General features: G+C 38.4%; 2 protein-coding genes across 12 annotated transcripts in view; one reads left to right on the forward strand and one right to left on the reverse strand.

Moving 5' to 3' along the window:
- The window catches only part of ZNF793 (zinc finger protein 793), a 147790-nt gene that overhangs the window by 69993 nt on the left and 54359 nt on the right, over positions 1–23438 (forward strand). The window lies entirely within an intron of this gene.
- LOC140642917 (uncharacterized) lies at positions 3775–22401 on the reverse strand. 10 transcript variants are annotated; one of them, XM_072768276.1, is made up of 8 exons: positions 21845–22003; positions 21511–21653; positions 21236–21307; positions 20595–20748; positions 15445–15529; positions 13837–13963; positions 12834–12926; positions 3775–6441 (listed from the first exon to the last, which is right to left on the reverse strand). In XM_072768276.1, the coding sequence occupies exons 5-8, from the start codon at positions 15451–15453 to the stop codon at positions 5087–5089; spliced, it is 1584 nt and encodes a 527-aa protein (XP_072624377.1). In that variant the 5' UTR covers positions 15454–15529; positions 20595–20748; positions 21236–21307; positions 21511–21653; positions 21845–22003; the 3' UTR covers positions 3775–5086. The 10 variants fall into 10 exon arrangements, with proteins under 10 accessions (XP_072624377.1, XP_072700544.1, XP_072624327.1 ...); XM_072844443.1 differs by having other exon boundaries at positions 12834–12929; XM_072768226.1 differs by lacking the exons at positions 20595–20748; positions 21845–22003 and adding an exon at positions 22320–22401.

The raw sequence follows: 23438 nt of genomic DNA on the forward strand, positions 1-23438 counted from the left end.
TCTGGGTGATAGGGAATCACAAAGTTTTCAAGAGCCCTGTGTCAGCAACCAGGTCAAAGACCAAATATTGGAACAAGAGATGCTCCTAATGCTATTACTTAGGAAATTACAATAGTTTTAGAAGCTCTGTGCTATTGGATGCCTGGGTGGCTAAGTTGGTTAAGTGTCTGCCTTTGGCTCAGGTCATGATCTGATTACATCAGGCTTGATCCCAGCAGGGAGCCTCCTTCTCCCTCTTCCTCTGCCTACCCCTCCCCCTGCTAGTGCTCTCTGTCAAATAAATAAAATTAAAAAAAAAAAAAAAAGGAAGAAAAAGCTCTGTGCCAGGAACCAGGGGCAAAAGCCAATATATGTATTTTCTATTATCTCACACAACTCCTTGACCTCCATGTCCATGAATCCTGGATATTGGAGAAACAACCATTTTTCAGATGCTGATTCAGAGGAGATACAGACTTATGGAGCCAGCACGGTTTTGACACCCAGCTGGTGCTATAACTGAATCTTCAAAGTGTTGTTCCATCCTTCTATCAAGCCAACTGCTTCAGTATGATGGGAAACATATGACTGGTGAATTTGTTCAGCATGGACCCACTGCTGCACTTATTTTGCTGTAAAGCGAGTTCCCTGATCAGAAGTAATGCTGTGAGGAATACCATGAATGAGGCATTCTGTGAATCCATGGATAATTTTATCAGAAGCTTTGCATGTAGGGAAAGTAAATCCACATCCAGAATAAGTTTCTATTCTAGTAAGGTCAAAATGCTGCCTCTTCCATGATGGTCCTATGTAATCAACCTGCTTCCAGGGAGCTGAACACTCCAGGGGATGGTGCTATACTGGGGGGGCTCAGTGTTTGTCTCTGTTGTTGGCATATGGAACACTAAGCAATGGCCATAGCTGCGTGAGCCTTGGTGAGTGGAAGTCCATATTGCTGATCACATACCTAATCTCCAACCCCGCCACAATGACTACTTTGTTCAAGAGCCCATTGGACAATGACAGGGGTGGCTGGGGGGAAAAGCTGTTAGCCACAGAAGAGGCCATCCCATCTACTTAATTATTACAATCCTCCTTTGTTGAAGTCACTCATTCATATGCAACACAGGTATCTTCAATTTTTCTGCCCTGATTCAGACAAGTTTATCCATTTATCTCTTCCCCAGATTTCAATGCCCAAATTTCCAATCATGTTTCTTCCATTGTATTTGTCTGTATAAGTTAGAGAACTCAAGTAGTTCTTCTGGACTGTAGCACCCCTCCTCATGGATCACACTGCACTTGGAGGAGCCTGCTGGGACTTGAGTCTAGTCATAGGCCTGCAAATAAAAGGGGGTGAATTGTGGGGATTTCCGAGAAGTAGCATTGCCTAGCATGGCCACTAACTCAAGGGAAGTCATTACACTTTCTTTAGGCAATGCGCAATTAATTCTATCAGATGGAAATATAAAGGCTGATGCCACTGTTGATTGGGAAGCCACTGCCACTAAGGGTGGAAAGGCCACTTCTGCTGATGAGGATGCTTCCACAGGCAAGGAAGACTCAGAATTTAGGAGCTCCAGGTCCTAGCTACACCAGAGCCTTCCACTTGTCCCCATGCCATCTTATAGCATCCCATTCTTTCCCAATCAATGCCCTCGCTTTAATAGCATTTAACACCATTTAACTATTCAGCTAAGAATTTTCCATATGTTTCAAAAATTCCATTGTTATTTCTCTCTTCTTGCATTTTACTGTAATCAGCCAGGAGGAGCCAAGCCACACCTCCAATTTCATTACTCACAAGTTCTACTTCCCACAAAACACTAGATGGAATACAATTTTGCCAAGTTGTCACTTTCTAAAAACTGACTTTCCTCCAGTTTCCAATAACGTGTGCTTCACTTCCATCCAAAATCTCACCAGTACTGCCTTTACCATCCATATTTCTACCAACATTCTGTCGATAATGTATTCTCTAAAGATTGAAGTTTTGTTTTCAGCTCTTTTCTGAGCATCACCAGAATCACCATTAATGTCCCTATTTTTTGAATGCCTCTAAAAACTCTTACAGCCCTTACCTATTCTTCAATTAGCACCTACTTCCAGTACCAATTTCTGTCTTGCTCATTTTGGGCTGCTATAATGCAGTACAATAGACTGGGTAGTTTATAAACGCATTTCTTACAATCTTTGAGGCTGAAGTCTAACATCAGTGGGCCAGCATGGTCAGTCTAACATCAGTGGGCCAGCATGGTCAGTTTTTGGTGAGAACCATCTCCCAGAATAAAGACTGCCACTTTCTTGTATCTATCCTCACTTGGCAGAAAAGTTTAAGAGAGTTCTCTGGGATCCCTTTTATAAGGTGACTAATCTCAATCAGGAAGGGTCCATCATCAACACTTAATAACCTCCAAAAGGTTCCACTTCCTGTCAACACATTGAGGGTTAGGACGTCAACACATGAATTTTGAACAGACTCATTCAGTCCATTTCAAGGCCCCAATCGTTTCACTGGAAATTCTACCAGACGTTTAAATAATAATTAATGTTTCTACACTACCTCTCCCAAATATTGAGAAGAGGCAATCCTTCGAAACCCATTTTATGAGGCCACCATCACCATGTTAGCAAAATGAAGCAAAGACAGTAGAATAAAAGAAAACTACAGGCCAGTATTCCTCATGAACATAGATTGGAAAAATCCTTTTAAAAAAATCCTCAACAAAATATTAGCACACCATAGCAATCACAGCAAATCCAGCAATAGGTACTACATACAAAGTACGCACTACAAACAACTGGGAGTTTATTCCAGTGATGTAAGGCTTGATCAATATTTGGAAATTCATGAAGATAAGCATAACAGAAGAAAAAAGAAAAATCATATTTTACTTATTGTATCAATTGGTGCATATTTCAAGTAGAATCTCAAGGAAATATAGAGGGTTCCATGGCAGTGTTTCCAGATAGCAAAAGGTTTTTCAAAGTTATAATTGAGCCTGAGAGGGAAAAAAAAAATCAAATATATGGTGCTGTCCTGAAAATGTAGCCTCAGAATAATGATGAATCTAACTTACTTTTTCTGTGAAACAGCAGGACATCTAAGAATTTCAAAGTCACTTTTCCATAGCAGCCTCATGGGAAGCCCAATACAGAGAATAGCCTGTTGATCTTTCGCCTGAGTGAACCCTAATAAAATTCACTGAAAAGTTTTTAAGACAACTGTACTGCTTGGAGCATTGCAAGCTTGAAATTAATGGGAAAGAAACAGTATGAAGTGAAAGGGCCTTGGGATCCCAAAACATGTACAAGCTAAAAACAGTCTGAGAAAACTACTCAGCTGTAAACGCAGGCTACCTTTCATGAAGGGGGCGGGGTGGCAGGGAGCATGACTCAGGGTAGAACCAAGACCTCAGTATGCAAACATGCTACTTTAGAGCAGAAAGACACTTAAATTGGCTTCTGTATTATGTAATAATGCAACTCACTGAATATTATAGAAGAGAAATGCTGTGAGAAACAATATATTACATTGTTTTTAAAAAACTAAATCTTCAAAACTTCATGTGTATTTTACATTTGCCACCCTTTTAATTCAAACTAACCTCTAACTAACAAGTGTTCAATTTTGAGCACTCAATATACTGCTGGCAACTATCTTATTAGACAATGAAGGTCTACTCCATTAATTTCCACATTTGGCTGTAGTAATTACTTTTAAAACTCATTCTTTAAACATATGAAGTACTGTGGGATAGGCATGATAACAGAGGTAGCAAGAGGGGATATAGATAAAAGTCAGACACTCGATTTTTATTTCCCAAATATGGTAGAGCATATTTGTTATCCCAGTGTGCAGAGCCTTGACAACATCCACAAATTTTGATATGTAATCTTTTAAAAAGTCATTTACTTCAAAGGTTATAATTCCATAGCTAATTTTATCTTTAAAATATTATGGAAAAACTAAAATACATAAAAGTAGAGAAAATAACAAAAACAAAATAAACAAAAACCATGTACCCAACACTCATCTTACTATCACTTTGACAAACAAGTTATCCATCCTTACTTTTCTTTTGTATGAGCATTTTTAAAAAGTTCCAGACATCATATCATCTTGTGTATAAACTTAACCTCTAACATTTTTACATAACCACAATGCTATTATCACACCTAACAAAAAACATAATTTTTAATATTATCTAATACCATCAATATTCCCATTTCCCCAATTGTCATAAAAATGTCCTTTTTACGTTTGTTCAGCTTGTGATCTAATGCATTGCATTTGATTGGTCTACATTTCTCCAGACTCTTAGTATCTCAGAGTTCCACCTCCCTTTTTTCAATGCCCTTTTATTGTTTGAGAAGCCAGGTCATTCCTCTTGTAGAATTACCCACATTTTAGATTAGTTTAATTGCTTCTTCATGTGTCATGTTCTTCTGTTTCCCGAATTTTCTTTAGAGTGGGAGTTAGATCTTGATCCTGAGATTCAGGTTCAATATTTTTTGGCAAGATGCGTATGTCTTATTGTAACTCATTACGGCGGCACAAAGTGTTTTATCCTATTTTTAATGAGATTAAAATCAATCAGTGGGCACCTACTGATCTTAACCTCTACTGAGAATTGTGCCTAGATCCATTATTTCATTATGGGCTGCAAAACCCTGTAATAAAAAACTTCAGCTCATCAACTTCTAGTTGCCCTAAAATACAGTTTAAGAAGAAATGGAGGCTAAATGACTTTCTTTTCAATTATCAATTTTTGAAATGAGACAGTGCCCTCACAACCTCCATGGGTATATTATACAGTTGGGAAGAATAGAATTGATAAAATACATAAGATCAAAAGCTCTTCTATGTTCACTCCTTTAAGAGTTTCTTTCTGGAACAAATTTCCTTAAGTTTAACATGGTTTTTAATGCTGAGTAAAGGTCTCTATAAATTCATGAAATTAATATATCCTTTCCTTCAAATAAGATCTTATTTAGCTTAGTTTTAAGCATGAAACAAAAGGGATTCCTTTATTTAAAAACTTCCCCTAGAATTTATTTTCTAATGCCCTTTAACACAAAATTCAAAGTGGAAGGCTTTCCATAATTATTTAGTTACATTATGAATTCGCTGATGGTAGGTAAGATGGGAATGTTGTCTAAATGCCTTTTTACATTCCTTACATTTGTATGGCTTTTCACCAGAATGAATCCTCTGATGTTGAATAAGTGATGAATGAAGTCTAAAGGCTTTTCCACATTCCTTACAGTCATAGGGTTTCTCACCAGTATGAATACTCTGATGCTGAGTAAGTTGTGACAGCAGTCTAAAAGTCTTCTCACATTCCTTACATTTATAAGGTTTCTCACCAAAATGAATACTCTGATGTTGAGTAAGTTGTGAGAACAGTCTAAAGGTCTTCCCACATTCCTTACAATCATAGGGTTTCTCTCCAATATGAATACCCTGATGTGAAATAAGTTCTGAGTAACGACGAAAGAACTTCTGACATTCCTTACATTCATAAGGTTTCTCACCAGTGTGAATTCTTTGATGAAGAGTCAGGTGATAGCCACGACTAAAGGTCTTCCCACATTCTTTACAATCATAGGGTTTCTCACCAGTATGAATTCTCTGATGGAGAGTGAGCTGTTGCCGCACTCTGAAGGCCTTTCCACATTCCTTACATTCATAGGGCTTTTCACCAGTATGAAGCTTGTGATGCACTCTAAGGCCTGTACTACACAAGAAAGCCTGCCCACAGTCCTTACATTCATAGCATTTCTCAGCAATATTAAGTCTCTGATGTCGTGTAAGGTGTGCATACTGTCTAAAGGTCTTCCCACATTCTTTACATTCATAGGGTTTTTCACCAGTATGAATCCTTTGATGGAGATTAAGTTGTCCTCGTACTCTGAAGGCCTTCCCACATTCCTTACATTCATAGGGCTTCTCACCAATATGCGTTCTCTGATGTACTCGAAGATCTGCACCACATGTAAAGATCTTTCCACACTTTTTACATTCAAGGAGTTTGTCAGAAGTATGAATTCTCTGATGTCGACTAAGGTGGGCACACTGTCTAAAGGCTTTTCCACATTCTTTGCATTCATAGGGTTTTTCACCAGTGTGGATCCTCTGATGGAAAGTAAGTTGTTGGCGTACTCTAAAGGCCTTCCCACAGTCCCCACATTCATAGGGTTTCTCTCTATTATGAATTCTCTGATACAGAGTAAGAGATGGGAGTTTTCTGTAAGTGGGCAGTTTTTTCACTTGCCTGAAATAGCCCTCTTGAGGACCTTCTTGTCCCTCAAACTTCTTATACTTATAATCTTTTCTGATAAAGGAGTCTTCAAGGCCACAACTTCTAATTCTTCCCATGATCTCCCATGGAGATAAATTCATTTCATAAAGATCCTTTTCTTGAAATAACATTTTAGTGTCATATCTGGACTCTAAATCTGAAAGAAAACAAGATAAATACATGCTATTTCTTATTCTTAAAAAAGTAAACAAGCAAAACCTTTATAATAGAAAAAAAAAAACAATAGAAAATAAAGCTCAGTTGAAGTAAATGAGCTAAAAATCTCTAAAGTAATCATGTATTTGGAGGCAGATCAAAGTTTGAGAATTTTTACTTAGATTTTTTAAGGATTACTCCTTTTAATTAGAATAATGTACAAACACCTTACCATGAATAAAATGACCTTTGTTTACCATATCATCTCAAGTCATTGTCTCCTTTGTTCCCTATATTCCTACCCATTTGTCTCCTTTCAGTTCCTTGAATATGTCATTATTTCTCCACTTCTTTGACCTTTTCACTGGCTATTAAATTTCCTAGAACAGCCAACTTGCAATCTCTACATAGTTGGGTACCTTTCATATTTTAGGTGCCATGTTAAAAATCAGACCCATGCTGACTTCATCTAATTTACATCCTTTACTTCCTAGCCCAGTAATTTGTTCCTTGTTTCTTAACGCTTTCAATTTTGTTGTTACATACATATTAATAAATTTTACCATTTAAAAAATTCTATTTTCTTACCTCAAACCTTTCCAAGGGCAGAAACAACCTTTGATTTATCACTGAGTAACAAACCCATAGCATACAGTAATTACTAATTATTAAATTCTCAAAATTAGCTAACAGTTATTGCATATGTTCTTTTGCCACTAATCTTATACCTTATTACACTGATTATGTATTTTTTATCATTTCCTATAGAGATGGGAAACAAAAACACCTCTAAGCTATCTCAGTCAAATATATAAGTGAAAAATGGTGATTTCTTTACATCTGATCATCTTTTCCATTGTCTACTTTCACTTAGATATCTCCACTACAGTTCATTTTCTACTTTGCATAGTCATGAGTAAACTCTCCCTGTTTTCACAAGGTAATGAGAGGTTCTACATATTATCTCTATTTCAGTTTATATAGCTATACCCATCTACATTACAAAGACTCAACCTGTTTTGTTCCTTCATACTCTCTCCTATATTCTCCCTGAAGTCCTCAAAGCGAATGCCATTTAGGTTCTACCTAGAGAGTATTTTAGTGATTTTTCAGGCATAAGAATGAGTTTATGCCATAGTAACAAGCTAATAAAAATCTGAGCAAAGAAATGTATATTTTCTCAAAAATTTTGCAATAAGACTCACTACTTCTCAAAAATAAAATGCTAATTTAAGAGGCTATAATATAGGAACATCATTTTGAATATGTTCAAACTGGAAAGAATCCAAATGTTCATCTGAATTGCTATGAAAATTAAAATATATTGACATGATATAATACTGTATAGCAATGACAATGAATAATCTACAAGTACATGCAACAGCACAGATCAATCTCATAAACATAATGGAGAGTAAACAAAGGCAAACATAAATGAAGATATACTGTGTGGTTCCATTTTTATAAAGTTCAAAAAAAAAGTAAATATAGAGTTGTTAAGTCAGGATAGTGGTTAATTTTGGTAGGGAGGAAAGACTAGAAAGAGTTAGGAGGGAGCTTCTAATAATCTAGCAAACCTCTATTTCTGTGCTAGTCAGATGGATGTGATTATTTTGTGAAAATTCAGTAAGCTGTTTACTTATGGCTTCAGATTTTTTGGTATATATTTATGTTCCAATAAATTTGTTTAGAAACGGATATACTAGAGTATCTGAGTGGTTCAGTTAGTTAAGCATTCAACTCTTGATTTCAGCTTAGGTCATAAGCTCAGGGTCATGAGATTGAGCCCTGCATTGGGCTCTGCACTGAACACGGAGCTTGCTTAAGATTCTCTCCAGGACACATGGGTGGCTCAGTGGTTGAGTGTCTGCCTTTGGCTCAGGGCATGATCCCAGATCCTGGGATCAAGTCCCACATTGGGGTCCTACAGGGAGCCTGCTTCTCCCTCTGCCTATGTCTCTGACTCTCTCTGTGTGTCTCTTATGAATAAATAAATTAAATCCTTAAAAAAAAAAAGGGATTCTCTCTCTCCCTCTGGACCTCCCCACCATACTCACAGGCATTTGCCCTCTCTCTAAAAACAATTTTTTAATTTTATAAAAAGTATATACTAAAAACATTAAAAAATATGAGCAGAGAGATAAATGAATATTATAGAAAATGTCACTATGAAATCTGTGTGTCTTCCTTTCTCCTTCTCCCATTATTTCCCTCCTTCCTCCCACTTTCTCTTTCTCTTTTTTCCTCTCTCTTCCCTTTTCTCTCTGTCTCCATTTCCCTACCCAAGAAAGCAATAAAAAACTGGCAACTTTGTAAGGACCTTTAGGAAAAAAGTCAATTTAAGGTTTACGATAAATAAGATAGAAATGATATATCAAATGACCTATAATTAGCTAAATTATAATGGTAGTAAATAAGTAGGCAGCTATAAAGGTATGACAAAGGTTATAGAAGATGGTAATTTCAAAGGATTTACTTGTAAACTAAAAAGTCATTAAAAAAAAAACAGAAAAAAGGAAAGTCATAGTCAAAATAAAAATAAGGTTGAAACACTTGTAAGAAAAATGAGAAAGTGTTGATAGCATAAACACTCATACAAATTATCACCAGTAATAAAGGTGATGAGCAGACAATGCAAAAAATACAAAAAATTAAGATAAAACGTCCATATTCATACACACACACACACACACACACACACACATCCCACAAAGTAGAACAAGTTATAAAACTCATCCTATAGAGCACCTGTCTGGCTCAGTTCATGGAACATGTGACTCTTAACCTCAGGGTTGTAAGTCTGAGCCCCACATTGGGTACAGAGATTACTTAAAAATAAAATCTTTAAAAAATAAAAAAACTCATCCTATAAAACTTAAAGGTTTTCATTACAAAACAAAGCATTCCTAATGTGGATATAATGAACCTGCAACTGTCATAATGCCCCATCCCTTAAAAGATATGCCAGATTAAGACCTTGGCATGTTGACGGGGCACCTGGGTGGATCAGTCAGTTAAGCATCTGCCTTTGGCTCAGAACATGACCTCAGGTTCCTGAGATCAAGTCCCACATTAGGGCCACCTGCTCTGTGAGGAAACTGCTTCTCCCTCTCCCTCTGCCTCTCTCCCCTGCTTGCGCTTTCTCATTCCCTCTTTCAAATAAATAAAATCTTAAAAAAAAAAAAAAAAAAACTTTGGCATGTTGAACATTCTCACTTAGGAGACTACAGCATGAACCCTGAGCTGTAATCTTATGCTTTCTGTAAACAAAGCATCAGCCATATTTGTTCCCAAACTTGTTTATGCCAGTTTTTATCCCTGCAAGCAACTAAGACAATCATTTCTATAAAAACAAAGTTGAATACTTCAGGTTCCTGCTCTACTTTAAACAAACTGAAACTAGAAATAACAGGCTTCGCATTATTTGTGTGATCTAATCAAGAAACAATCAGCTAGTCCTATAATGAAACAAAAGGCTGAACTAAATATCAAAAGATTAGCCTATAGTAAAAAATGTTGGGATCCCTGGGTGGCGCAGCGGTTTGGCGCCTGCCTTTGGCCCAGGGCGCGATCCTGGAGACCCGGGATCGAGTCCCACATTGGGCTCCCGGTGCATGGAGCCTGCTTCTCCCTCTGCCTGTGTCTCTGCCTCTCTCTCTCTCTCTCTCTCTCTGTGTGACTATCATGAATAAATAAATTTTTAAAAAAATGTTAATGTCACAACTTTTTAAATATTTATAAAATATTTAACCATTTAAAATTAATAAACCAAACACTAGTTTGTATTCTACTGAATCAAGAACTTTAGTAAACAATGCTAATGTGAAAACAAAATATTAGACCAATATAAAAGGAGAAACGTTATTTCCATTTGCAGAGTATCAGCTTTAATTAAAAAGACAATGAGGAGCATATTACCTGGTCATAAAACTGATTCGTTTCCTAAGGCAAGATGTCTTTAACCACCTTTTTTCTTTTGTTGATACAAGATGATATGGGATAGATTTATGACAGAGGCAGTTTTAATCACATTAACACCAGAGTTATTGTAGTAAGACATCTGGAAATATTAAAATCCTATGACCACAGAGTTGTACTCCTGAGAATCAATACAGATCAAATACTGAATAATCCATGTTCCAGGAAAACACTAAATAATCCTCACATTCTGCTCATAACCTTACTGTTTATTTCAACAAGAAATCAGAAGCAATTAAAAGAAATATATGTATTCTCCCCTTCATAGTATTCAACCAACCTGTGTCCATATCCTTGTCATATGCATGGGTTTTCTCCATAAATTGGCTCCTACTCCTTCCCATCTACTGAAGGCCATTCCTTACAAAAATTATCCTATATCACTACACCATCAATTTTCCTCTCTTTGAAATCATCCTCTTCAACATATAAATATGTTCTAATAGATCACATCTTAAAAGACATTTCCTGTATCTCATGTGTCTGATTTTATGACAGAATTCCTCCAAAGACTTGGATATACTTATTTTCATCACCCTCTCACCTCTCATTTTCTTTTGATCTCTCAATAACTTTAAAATAAAACTTTACTACAGAGTATCTCTAAAATACACAAAATTAGATAATGAATATCCATGCATCTATGACCCAGCTTCAACAATCACCAACTTGTGCCCAATCAAGGCCTATGTACAACCCAATTTACTCTTCTCACATTATTTAAAGCAAATCCCATATACTACTTTTTTTTTACCTACAGGATTTATCATACCATTATCCAAACTTAAAAAAATGTACAGTAATTCTCTAAGATTATCAAATATCAGTGTTCACATTTCACATTTATGTCTCAAATGTAAGATTTTAAATAATTTAAAAATAGCAAATTGATCCCAAAAAAAGTACATAGAGTACAACTGGTTGATAGGTATTTTACAAGTCTTTTAATTTCTAGGTTTTCCTGCTTTCTTTATATTTCCCTTGTAAGTTATTTGTTGAAGAAACTTGTCTTTTGACCCTATAGCATTGCCCATTTCTTAATTTTGCTAATTCCCAAGGTGCAATAGAACATGTTCCTCTATCTTCTTCTTATAAATTGTAGTTGGCTTTAGAAACCTCATCAGTCTTTGGACCAATTTTATTCAGAGTCACTTCATAGGTGATACTGTATCCTCTCATTAGAAGAATGATGTCTGATTGTTTCTATTTCTGTGATTTTATCAGAACTGTTGTTTAATGCCCAGATCCAATTGTTCATTATGGGTTCCAAAATGATAATATTCTAATTCTGTCATCTTTCATTTATTCACTGAATACTTTTATTAAGAAAACCTCTAGGGGCATCTGAGTGGTTCAGTCGGTTGAGTGTCTGCCTTTGGCTCAGGTCATGGTCCCAGGGTCCTGGGATGGAGCCCCCGCATCAGGCTTCCTACCCAGCAGGAAGCCTGCTTTTCCTTCTCCTCCCTGCTTGTGCTATCTTGGTCACTATCTATGTCTCTCATATAAATAAAATCTTTAACCAAAACAAAACAAAACAAAAAAAAGAAAACCATCTCTTTATCTAATATTGGTACAGTTCTTTTAAAAAAAGAATACTTCTCCTTTATATTTCCCAAATAACTTAAATCCCTAGTAGTTTCCAATGGTGAACAATTTGCTATTAGTATCACTAAGAATTTATGGAATTAAGCATATTTTATGTTATAATGTGTGTGTGCAGTTATGTGTATAGATATTCAAATGGTTCCATCTTTGACCAGATGAAACCTCTTACCACTGGTTCCTCTTCTCTGACCACCCTGTTTAAAGTTACCCCATTCATCCATCATAATTCTCCATATTTTTAAAAAATATTTTATTTATTTATGAGAGACACAGAGACACAGGCAGAGGGAGAAGCGGGCTCCATGCAGGGAGCCCAACATGGGACTCCAGGATCACACCCTGGGCTGAAGGTGGCACTAAACCGCTGAGCCACCTGGGCTGCCCAAACTCTCCATATTTTTACTCTACTTACATTTCTTCGGAAGTTAATCACTTCATGGTATTTGGTAATCCATTTGTTTGTGTATTGTATGACTTCTCTACTACAATGTAAACTTCATGAGAAGAGAGCAATGAAGAAATATATATACTGAACATGAACCAGAAATGAATTAGATCCAAGTAAAATAGCTGTCATTATGGAAGAAACTTTTCCTCCACTGAAATGACAGGGAAATTTGAGAGTGAAGAAACAAGTGGTAAGTGGAAGTACAGATAAAATTTCTTTGCTGGCTCTTGCTGAGATCTATGTTTTCTTCCCAGGTTTCAGGTCTTCTCTTCATTAGCAACATCTATGGGGTGTGTTTCCTTCCCAACCAGCAGGCTGTGCCATGCCATAACCACATATCTGCCTAGTTGGCACTTACTCACCTAGGCTCCTTCTTCTCTCATCCCTCACAACCATCCATGGTTCTTTCCCTTGCTCTAGTAGGGTAATCACATCTGGCTTAGAAATGGAGCATCCTGCTTGAAAAAACATAATGGTACATAATAAAGAAAGAATGAGCTTGATCGAGCCTGCAGAACAAAGAAAAGTAACAGGACTGAAAAACATTCATATTAGTGTTACTTCACAATCACAAGGCATAACAAGAACGGAAAAGTAGGAACATTATCTTATTGTAATTTAAACTCATACAGAGTCTGTCTCTTGGGAGGAAGTAATGAATTTTAGGGTTTTTTTGAGGAAGTAATGATTTGAGAACACTGGTTTCAAATCCCACCTCTGCTACCTGGGTCTCTATGGCCTTAGTTCTCTCAGTTGTGAAAAGGAGGTATTATGTCTACCCACTGAACTGTTGTGAGATTTGATTTAATAAATGTAAAGTGCTTGAATGAGTGCTTAGTACATAGTAAACTCTATACTTATTAGGTACTTTTATTAAGTATTTTTGCTATTTTGCTAAAAGGAAAATAATTAAAAGGTAATATGTCTACTGTGGTAAATTGAATGTGTCCACCTGATTTTTAACAAACTGTTGATTCAACTCAGCTACATATACATTGTATAAGCTTTTTAAATAGATACATAGGGGGAGGCAGACACCTCTAGTCTTCCTACTCACATTGCAGGTGAATTAACAGATAATAGACCATCTCTAGCAATAAGAAACTAGATTTCTTTGACAATGGTTTTGCTGTGAGTGTCTGAGGATTTATATCCAGTTGTCATTAAAGGGGAGCAATTATAGAAAAGGCACAGAAAGACATAAGGTCACTGGATTATGGGAGAAGTTAAAGGTGCTATTTAACTGCTTAATAGCTCAAGGTGCCTACTCTCAACTACAAAGCAGATATTCAGCTAGTTTCTAGAAAGACAGTAGTGAAATTCAGTCCTGTGAATTTCCAAATTATATGACACAGATAAGCTTACCCACAGACACCAAGTTGCTATAGTTCTCTAATATCACATCTCTGTACAAATTCCTCTGATATGAGTTCAGACATTCCCATTCTTCTTGAGAAAAGTCTACAGCCACATCTCTGAACATCACCAAATGCTGAAATGACAAACCCATGTATTATTTCTAAAATTATTTATTTCTCTAAAGGGCCAATATTTAAGCTTTGCATGCCACATACGGTCTGTTTCATATCCTTCCCCTTTCCCTTCTTTTTTTAAACAATTCTTCCAAAGCATAAATAACTCAAAGGCTGTATAAAAACAGGCCAAGGGACAAATATGGCTCACAAGCTGTAGTTTGCCAACCACTGCTAAAGAAAATACTTCCTATGTACCACGGTATACCTAATTTTACTTATTTCTAGATATGGTTACATAGTTAATCAGAATTTCCACAATTAACTGAAATAGTGTTCATTAGAACACTGCTTGTAATGGGCCTAAAAAATTTCTCAATAAATGTGCTTCATTCCTACCTCTTTTCCTTCAACGATTAGGAAAAAAAAAAAAAATGATGGATTTATTTTCCTCCAAATAAGCCATAAAAATCTCTATTTTTAAAAACTGGAGTTTGGGGGTATCTGGGTGCTTCAGTGGTTGAGCGTCTGCCTTTGGCTCAGGTCGTTATCCCGGGGTCCTGGGATTGAGTCCTGCATTGGGCTCCCCACAGGGCACCTGCTTCTGCATCTGCCTCTCTCTGTATCTCTCATGAATAAATAAATGATTTTATTTAGATATTTCTATATTTTTAAATATATTAAGTTATATTTAGAATTTAGGTTACACAAAATCTCTGAAGCTGCAACGTCCAATATGTTGGCTTAGACACATGTGATTACTGAGTACTTAAATTGTGGCTAGTCCAAACTTAGATGCGCTGTAATTAAAAAATACATACCAGATATAAAAAACTTTAGAAAGAAAACAATGTAAGATACCTCAGTAATTTCCATGTTGATCACACTCTGAAATGCTAACATTTGGGCTACATATATGTGCAAGTGTGTGTATATGGCTATACTGAGGTAAAGAAAACATTAAAATTAACTGCATGTGTTATTTTTTACTTTTTAAAATCTGACTACAAAAAAGTTCCAGATTATGTTAAGTGCCTTGCATATTATTCTGTACTTTTTATGAGACTGACATGCTGCCTACTGCATTTAAGGCACTAATTCTATATTTTAAAAATGCAACTACTAGGAAATTTTAAATTACATAGGTAGCTCACATTATAATCTTTTGTACATTGCTACTCTAGTTAGTGTTCTCTACTACTAAGAATCTCAGATCAAACAATTCCCTCTAGGGCCTTTATTTCTATTTTATCACTGCTCTAAACAAAGACTGAACACGCAGTCAATACACTAAATAATTTGGTCAACAGGCACAGAGACATGGGTGGAGAAGAGACAGGCACGTGGGGGGGCGGGGCGGGGACTGGGCTGCCTGGTTCCATCCCATACTAGAATGGGAGAAGCTGTTGGATGGGGCTCTGTTAGGAAGTTTCAGGATACCTAATGAGAATTATCACATAATCTGAAAAAAATTACAGTACTTCAAACAGAAACAACTTACATGAGCCATGATTTTAGATTAGAAGAACTGGTCAGTTTTCCTCAAAGTTCATTTACTGAAGAAGCAGAATCCATAGAAGCTAGAACTGCAAGAGGAAGGTGAAGCCATAAGAACAAAATTGCCTCGGAGCTCCCAAATTTTACTTTTAATTTTTAATTTTTTAATTTTTAATTTTTTGGAGCTCCCAAATTTTAAAACGTTACACTAACTCTCCCTTCCTACACTCCTCCCCACTCCAACACATAGACAAGTTATGAGGGGTAGAAAGTAGTTTAGAAAAATGTAAGTCCTCCTCAAAAGCACAGGAAAATCCATTGCACAAGGACAGACAGAGACTTGCATGGAAGCTCATGTCTAGGCACTTTAGCAGGTGGGTTTCCAGTTAATCCCCTACCCTACGGTGGTTGATATGGACCCGAGCATGGGCTGTCCAGGTCTGTCCGGAGCAGCTCCATCCCCCTCCATTCCCATCTTCCCATCCGAGAAGTGGTTGTTACATCATCTGACCCAGAACTTCTAAGACTCAGGAATGTGGCTGGCCTCCCTAAACCTGAAAATAAAAAATACTATGGACAAGAATTTCCCAAACTTTGCTAGACACTCAAATTGCCTGCAGATCTGTAAAATATACTGATGCCTGGCTCCTATCCCCCAAACATTTTTATTTAATCAGTACGGAGTGTGACCTGGAAATAAGGATTTTTAAATTCCCTTCAGATTTTATAAAATCACAACAGGCAACAAAGTTTGGTGATCAAGCTTTGTGTGCATCAGAATCACCTGGAGGGCTTATTAAAACACAGTTTGCAGAGCCTCACTCCTAGAGTTTGGCATTCAGTAGAGGTTTGGGGTTGGGCTTGAGAATTTGCAGTTCCCAAGTGATACTTGGTGTTGCTGGTCCTAATGTCACAATGTCACAATTTGAGAACTACTTGCATAGAACATGCTAGCAGTCTTTATTAAGACAAAACTATACTTGAACACTGGGATCCCAACCTGGAGGAAGGGTGAACTCAGAGCTCATCAATCATCGTTTGCCTGTTCAGAATCATCAATACTACCTGCACAATTTCATTTATCAACCCATCTCTCTTGGTACCCAGGCTGGGGAAAAGTGAATTTGTGAAACCTAAGCATGGTTAATTCTCTGGAAAGTAGAAATAACTCACTAGTTAAAACTCACTAGTAACTAAGGAAATGCATATTAAAGGAATTGGATTGGCAGATTTGAAAAATTAAGGATACTTCTCATTACTAAGGTTATAGGGAAATGGACACTCATGGTATGATATAGAAAGAATGAAACAATGTGTGAAAAGTGTTTATGATGGGGAAAAAAAGCTAGAAAGAACCTAAATATCCTTTAGCAGGTTAAATCATTGGCCTTCACACAAAGGCACTAAAAACCAACTAAAAATAGGGGTGCCTGGCTGGCGCAGTGGGTGGCATGTGACTCTTAATCTCCAGGTCATGAGTTCAAGCCCTGTGTTGAGTGAGAAGATTACTAAAAAAAAATAAATAAACTTGAAAAAATAATTTTTTAGAATAAAAAACCACTAAAAATGGAAGGTAAAATTCTTACTTAATGTCATGGAAATTGCTAGGAGAAGGTAGGTAAGGAAATAGTTTTGTACTGTGATTGTATATTTGACAGGAAAACCACACACATAAACATACGTGTATATGCAGTCTGTGAATGGAGGTAGAATAAAATTTTGCGTTGCCTCTACTTGATGATATCCCAGGTGATCTTTATTTTGTTCTCTAAAAGTCTGTATCACTTATACCTGGACAAATTTAAAACAGCTCTACAAGGAGTATTATATCACAAAAAAAAAACTCCAAAATTCCATCCTTACTATCCTTTCTCCTAGCTTCCAAATCTAGAGGCCTATCTTTCTTAGCTATTTCTTTTGATATTTAAACTCCATACATTTAACATGCTGATATTACTACTTCTGAATTTTTAGTGTTAGTCACTCTTTACTGAGATTAAAATAACTTTGGTTTTTGTAATCTTAGTTTTCTAGGAAATTATCATTAATTTATTTCTCAAACTCTCACCCAAATGAAGGATCAGGAAAATGAAACTTTTGGCATAAAAGAGCAGAGAGGTCTATTTTACACTGTAAAAATCCTTCAGAAATTCAGCCAAACACTTCAGAGTGTCACCTGTAACCCACCTGGTAAAAGTCAATGTCATATTCCTAAGTGTTCCTCTCTCTGAAATCCTACATGACCATAAAGTGAAAAGTTGGGTAATAGCACACAGAAAGCCTGTCAAAGAAATTGCTCACATAATTTGAACATTACTACCCAACAGCACACTTCTTAAATGATTTATAAAACATCCATAAAATGGAATCCTAAAGTTATCATTAAACACTAGTTCCGGGCAGCCCCGGTGGTGCAGTGGTTTGGCGCTGCCTGCAGCCCAGGATGTGGTCCTGGAGACCTGGGATTGAGTCCCGCATCAGGCTCCCTGCATGGAGCCTGCTTCTCCCTCTGCCTGTGTCGCTGCCTCTCTCTTTCTCTCTCTCTCTCTCTCTATGAATAAATAAATAAAATCTTAAAAAAAAAATTCTAAACACTAGTTCCAGAAAACAGTTAAGGAATAGAAAGAAAAAAAAAAAAGGATAGAAAGTATTCAAGATACACTGAAAGAAAAAAAATCAGTTTACAAAACAATATATAATATGATTAGTTATTTTATTTTATTTTTTATTAGTTACTTTAAATCATTAATGTGAAACAGACATCCAAAAAATGGGGGGAAATATCCACATTTCAATTCTGACATTTAAAATTAATTTAATTTATTATTATTATTATATTTTAGTATTTTATTTATTCATTCATGAGAGACACAGAGAGAGAGACATAGGCAGAGGGAGAAGCAAGGGTCCATGCAGGGAGCCTGATGAGGGACTCAATCCGAGACTCCAGGATCACCCCCTGAGCTGGAAGGCAGACGCTCAACCTCTGAGCCACCCAGGTGTCCCTAAAATTAATTTTAAATTATAATTAAGTCTCTCAATTTAAATGACATTTCTATCTTAAGAATTATAATTATTTGGAAGATTTCTCAAACAAGTAGGGAACTAACTGTTGGGATTTTTTACCTTTCTCCATACATCCATGATTATAAAATCCATGAGGGCACTGAACATCTCTTTTAGAGTAATAACTACTTTGGGACACCAGGGTGGCTCATCAGTTGAGCATCTGCCTTTGGCTGGGGTCGTGAACCTGCGGTTGCAGGATTCAGTCCCGCATTGGACTCCCTGCATGGAGCCGGCTTCTCTCTCTGCCTCTGTCTGCCTCTCTCTCTGTGTGTCTCTCATAAATAAATAAGTAAAATCTTAAAAAAAAAAAAAAAAAAAGTAGTAACTACTTTAAAGTCTTGATTTTTTTAAATTTTTAATTAACGTTATCCCATTATTCAGAAATAAAACCATAAGCAAAAATGCATATGCTTGTAGAAATATTTTGAGAAAATATGCTATAAATATCAATAGTGATTATTTTGGATATTGAGACTATGGATAATTTTAATTTCTTCATTTTAGGTCCCTTAGTTACTTATTATTTCGTAAGCCTGCATTAACTCTATTATAAATACTGTTTTAAAAAGCCATTCCCATTAAAAAGAATTTTTTAAGAAGTTGGGAAAATGGGGTACCTTGCAGTCATTAAGAAAATTGTGATTAAATAGGCCTATGTAAGTGGTATCAACAAGGAAATCAATGTGACTGAAAAAATAATTCCTACCAATTCCTGAATATTGTGTCTCATCAACATCTGAGATCCTTCTGTGAAGGATCACCATGCTTTTCTGAAGCAATTAAGAGATAGAAAAAGAAATGCTTATTTCACAGCAGCTGCTCAATAACTTGAGCTTAACCCTCCTGGACTCCAATGAATACACCAGTAATTAAGTCCTTGCAATGTATCTTATAAATCGTGTTCAATATGTATATGTAACTTTACAATTTCTTAAAGATTTTTATTTATAATAACACTTTGCAATATTACATTATATATGTATCTATTTTTCTGATGATTAAATTCCTAATAAACGGAATTTTTAGTATCTCAACATTCCATCACATGGAGTGTGAGTTACTTAACCATTTCCATATTGCTGAATACTACTTTTATAAAAGATTATCCCTAAAGTCATTCCCAGTTATCCCAGACTTTTATTCCACACCAGTAAGAATCAATCTTGTTGGGTCTTATACAACTCTGATAGTATCATGAAATGATAGACTTCCTCCCCACCAAACTACCTGCTGACAAATATATAGAACAATCTTATACAAAATCTTAGATTTGTGTTGTCCTAGAAACCCATAAACAGAGTCCAAAAACTTCATGTTAGAATCCCTCTTTGGGGGGGGGGGGGGTGCTTAGGTGGCTCAGTGGGTTAAATATCTGATTTCGGTTCAGGTCATGGTCTTGGGATCTTAGGATAGAGTTCCTCCACAACCCTCCCAACCCAGGGCTCCAGACACTCAGAAGGGAGTCTGCTTCTCTCTATGCCCCCCCATTCATTCTCGCTCCTGGGATAGGAAACGACTAAGAATCATCATTTACAACTGATAGCTAATATTAGTTAAGCACTCCTCTAATGTGCCAGGTACTCCTCTAAGAGCTTACAAATATTAATTCAGGTAATTTTAAAAACCACCCCATGAGTTATATACTATTGTAATTCTGAATTTAGAGATGAAGAAATTGGGACCAGAAATACTGTTCAAATGCACTCAGATTTAAGTGGCAGGCAAGATTCAAATTCCTTTCATCTAGGTTCAAAATTCTTTAAACACCTTATACACTTCAGTCTACCAAAAAACATACCCCAAACAAACTAGTGTTACAAACTTTCAGTCGTAAGATGAGTAAGTTCTGAAGACCTAATGTGCAGCAAGGTTTCTGTATTATATACTTGAAATTTGCCAAGAGAGTAGATCTTAAGTTTTCTCACCACACACAGAAATAATTATGAAGTGACGGATGGTAATTACTCTGATTGTGCTAATCATTCCATTCCACAATGTATATATAACCGAAAAACATCATGTTGTACACCTGAAATATATACCATTTTGTATTTGTCAAAAATAAACAAAACAAACTCATGCTACCGGGATCCCTGGGTGGCACAGCGGTTTGGCGCCTGCCTTTGGCCCAGGGCGCGATCCTGGAGACCCGGGATCGAATCCCACGTCGGGCTCCCGGTGCATGGAGCCTGCTTCTCCCTCTGCCTGTGTCTCTGCCTCTCTCTCTCTCTCTGTGTGACTATCATAAATAAATAAAAGTTAAAAACAAACAAACAAACAAACATGCTACCAAACCGCTAACCACATCTGGCTGGTACCAAAAATTACCAATCACAGAGTCCCCTGGAAAAAAATCCCCACCCCTACTCTGGAATCACTGAAGATATCTAAACAAACCCTTAAACTACTCCTAAACAAACCACAGTCGAAAACAAAGCATGAACGTTGACTTCCAAATAGGGTTATCTCCATCATCAGAAAACTGCTCAAAAAGCAATTAAATATATACCATACGGTTAAGTAACTGCAAAATTGCATTAAATGGACACTAGAGAGTTTTACCTATTAATTAGGTCCCCTGCCATTAACTAGGTAGGGAAATCTTAAGATTTCCCTTGAATGAATAGATTCATTGAATCTATTGAATAGATCATTCTTAGGCAGCACATTCCAAGGGAAGAAAATCAAATGCATTTCACGGAAACAAAGAAGCAACACACACTCACACAGAACCTGGCTCTGCGAGGCGCAGCAGCGATTCGCTTCGCTTCAAAGGCCTTCTCTGGAGACTGGCAGGGCTGGGGAAGCAAATAGTGTTCATTACACCCTCAGGCTTTTCTTGATCGGTTAGAACCCACCACCCTCCACGCTTCCTGACCCTCGCTAGCCATCACAGGTGTGCACAAATGGAAACGAAGGCAAACCGGGACAGGTCTGCAGTCCCCCGCGTCCGGGTTCGCAGCTCTGGGGACCCCGTAGTTCGGACACCGTTACTGCTCACCCCGCGGGACGGCCCACGGCGTCTTCTTGCGTCTAGCGGGTCCTCAGGCCCTCAGAGACCAGCCATGCGTGAATCTAGCTCCAGCGTTTTGCAGGGGACCTTTATTCTGGGGCTCCGCCTCCGACTGCCCTCTACGGGCTGACCTAGGTGGTTAAGGAGAAGACCAAGGTGCGTAGGACCGCAGGGTCTCGCGTTGCCGAATAGGCCGCGCCCACAAGCCGGGCCCCGCGCTGTTAGAGCCCACGAGTTTAAACCCACCCGGTTCGGGTCTCGAGCTGCCAGCCCTCACCCGGGAGGAATCGCGAAGTAGCCCGAGGTCCCAGGCTCCACCCACCCCCGGTCCGGACCGCAGAATCCAGCCCTCCCGCACTCGTTTCCTTCCGAAAAGCAGCGGCCACAAGCAGCGACCCGCACACTCGGGCCACGACGGGCTGTGAGGACCGCCCAGCCCTCAAGGCTGCGGGCTTCCAGAGGGCCTGCCGCGGCCCGAGTGCGCAGGCGCAAAGGGGGCGGGAGCGAGTGTCTCGGTTCCTCAGGAAGGGGGGGTGGGGGAGAACCGGGCAGGGTCCTCGGCTGGCTGACCGCTGGAGAAGCCGAGTTCCGGCAGGGCCAGGGTTCCTCAGGCCTGTAAGCGTGTCTGTGAGTGGTCGGTGCTACCGAGGATAATCCGAGCCTGCTCCCTTGTTGGAACCGTAGTCCAAAATCACAAAAGCCGGGTATTCTGGCTTCCCTCTTTTGGTTCTTGGCCCCGCCCCTTTCCTCCCTCCTTCGCCCCCTTCCTCCTCCTACCCCAGCACCCTGCCCCCTACCCCCTCCTCGCCCTCGGTTCGAGCCGCGAACACTGCACTCAAGCGCCAGGCGTTTAAGCTCCCTGGAGTTGCCGTTTCTGTCCCGAGTGCGCAGGCGCGGGTGGGGGCGGGAGGAAGCGGGGGGAAGCCTGGGGTCCGCTGAGGTGAGGGAAGCTTTGGAGCCGCAACCGCTGGAGACTGGGGTAGGGGAAAGGGTAAGGGGCGCCGTGAGAGAGATTGGAGCTTGCAGCCTGTCTGGAACTTTATTCAGGCTTGAAGTGATGACCCTGACTGATACCCAGTCCCCCTGGTCGTGGTTCATGTGGCGTTTTCTGAGGGGCTTGGCGTGGTGCCCCAAGCCCCTGAGTATGGGATCGCAGACTGGGTTGTGTTTTTTCCTGCTTGGAGCTGTTGCCCGCGTCTGTGCCATTCTTTGGATGCAGAACTGAGAAGACGCCACCGAGAACACTGGGCGTGATTGATGATGCCTGTGATGCCAGGTTTAGGGGTCTCTGATGTCTCTGTGCTTTGTGGCATTAAAAAAAAAAACAAACATGAAAGTCAACGGAGTAAATCGGGAGATCTAATTGGCTTTATTGAACTATTCGCGAGTTGGGCAGCATGCCTACTAATAAATAGACCTTCCCAGCAGTTTTACAGAGTGGAGGGTTTTACAGGCAGGATGGTAGGGCAAGGAAACGATTAGCAAAAGAAAAGTGTTGTTTCAGGCCAACTCTTCTTTTTGAGGGAAGGGAAGAGGCAGGAGTCTTATTTTGCAGATTACCTTTTAGAGTTGATTGGGAAATTTCAGATGGACGGTTCAAAGGTTCCATTTCTGTGGTTGAAACTGCAATTGCTAATTAATTAAAATTGTTGATCTTGGTCTGCTCTCTGGGGGTAAGTGACTCCATGTGGGGCCTGTTCTTTTATAACTGAAGTGCCCTCAGATTGTGGGTATGGGAGGTGGCTGTGAAGGAAACTAGAGTATGTCACCTCAACATAGACGTTTTTGACATAAAAATTATTTTGAACTGAAGTCAATGTATAAGCATGAAAGTCAGGAAAAGCTCCCTGCCCTCCCCCATTTCTGCCTAAAGGCAGGGTATAAATTCTCCTTTATTGAAGACAACTCCAGACCCT

This window comes from Canis lupus, chromosome 1, assembly GCF_048164855.1.
Source record: "Canis lupus baileyi chromosome 1, mCanLup2.hap1, whole genome shotgun sequence".
Lineage (NCBI taxonomy): Eukaryota > Metazoa > Chordata > Mammalia > Carnivora > Canidae > Canis > Canis lupus.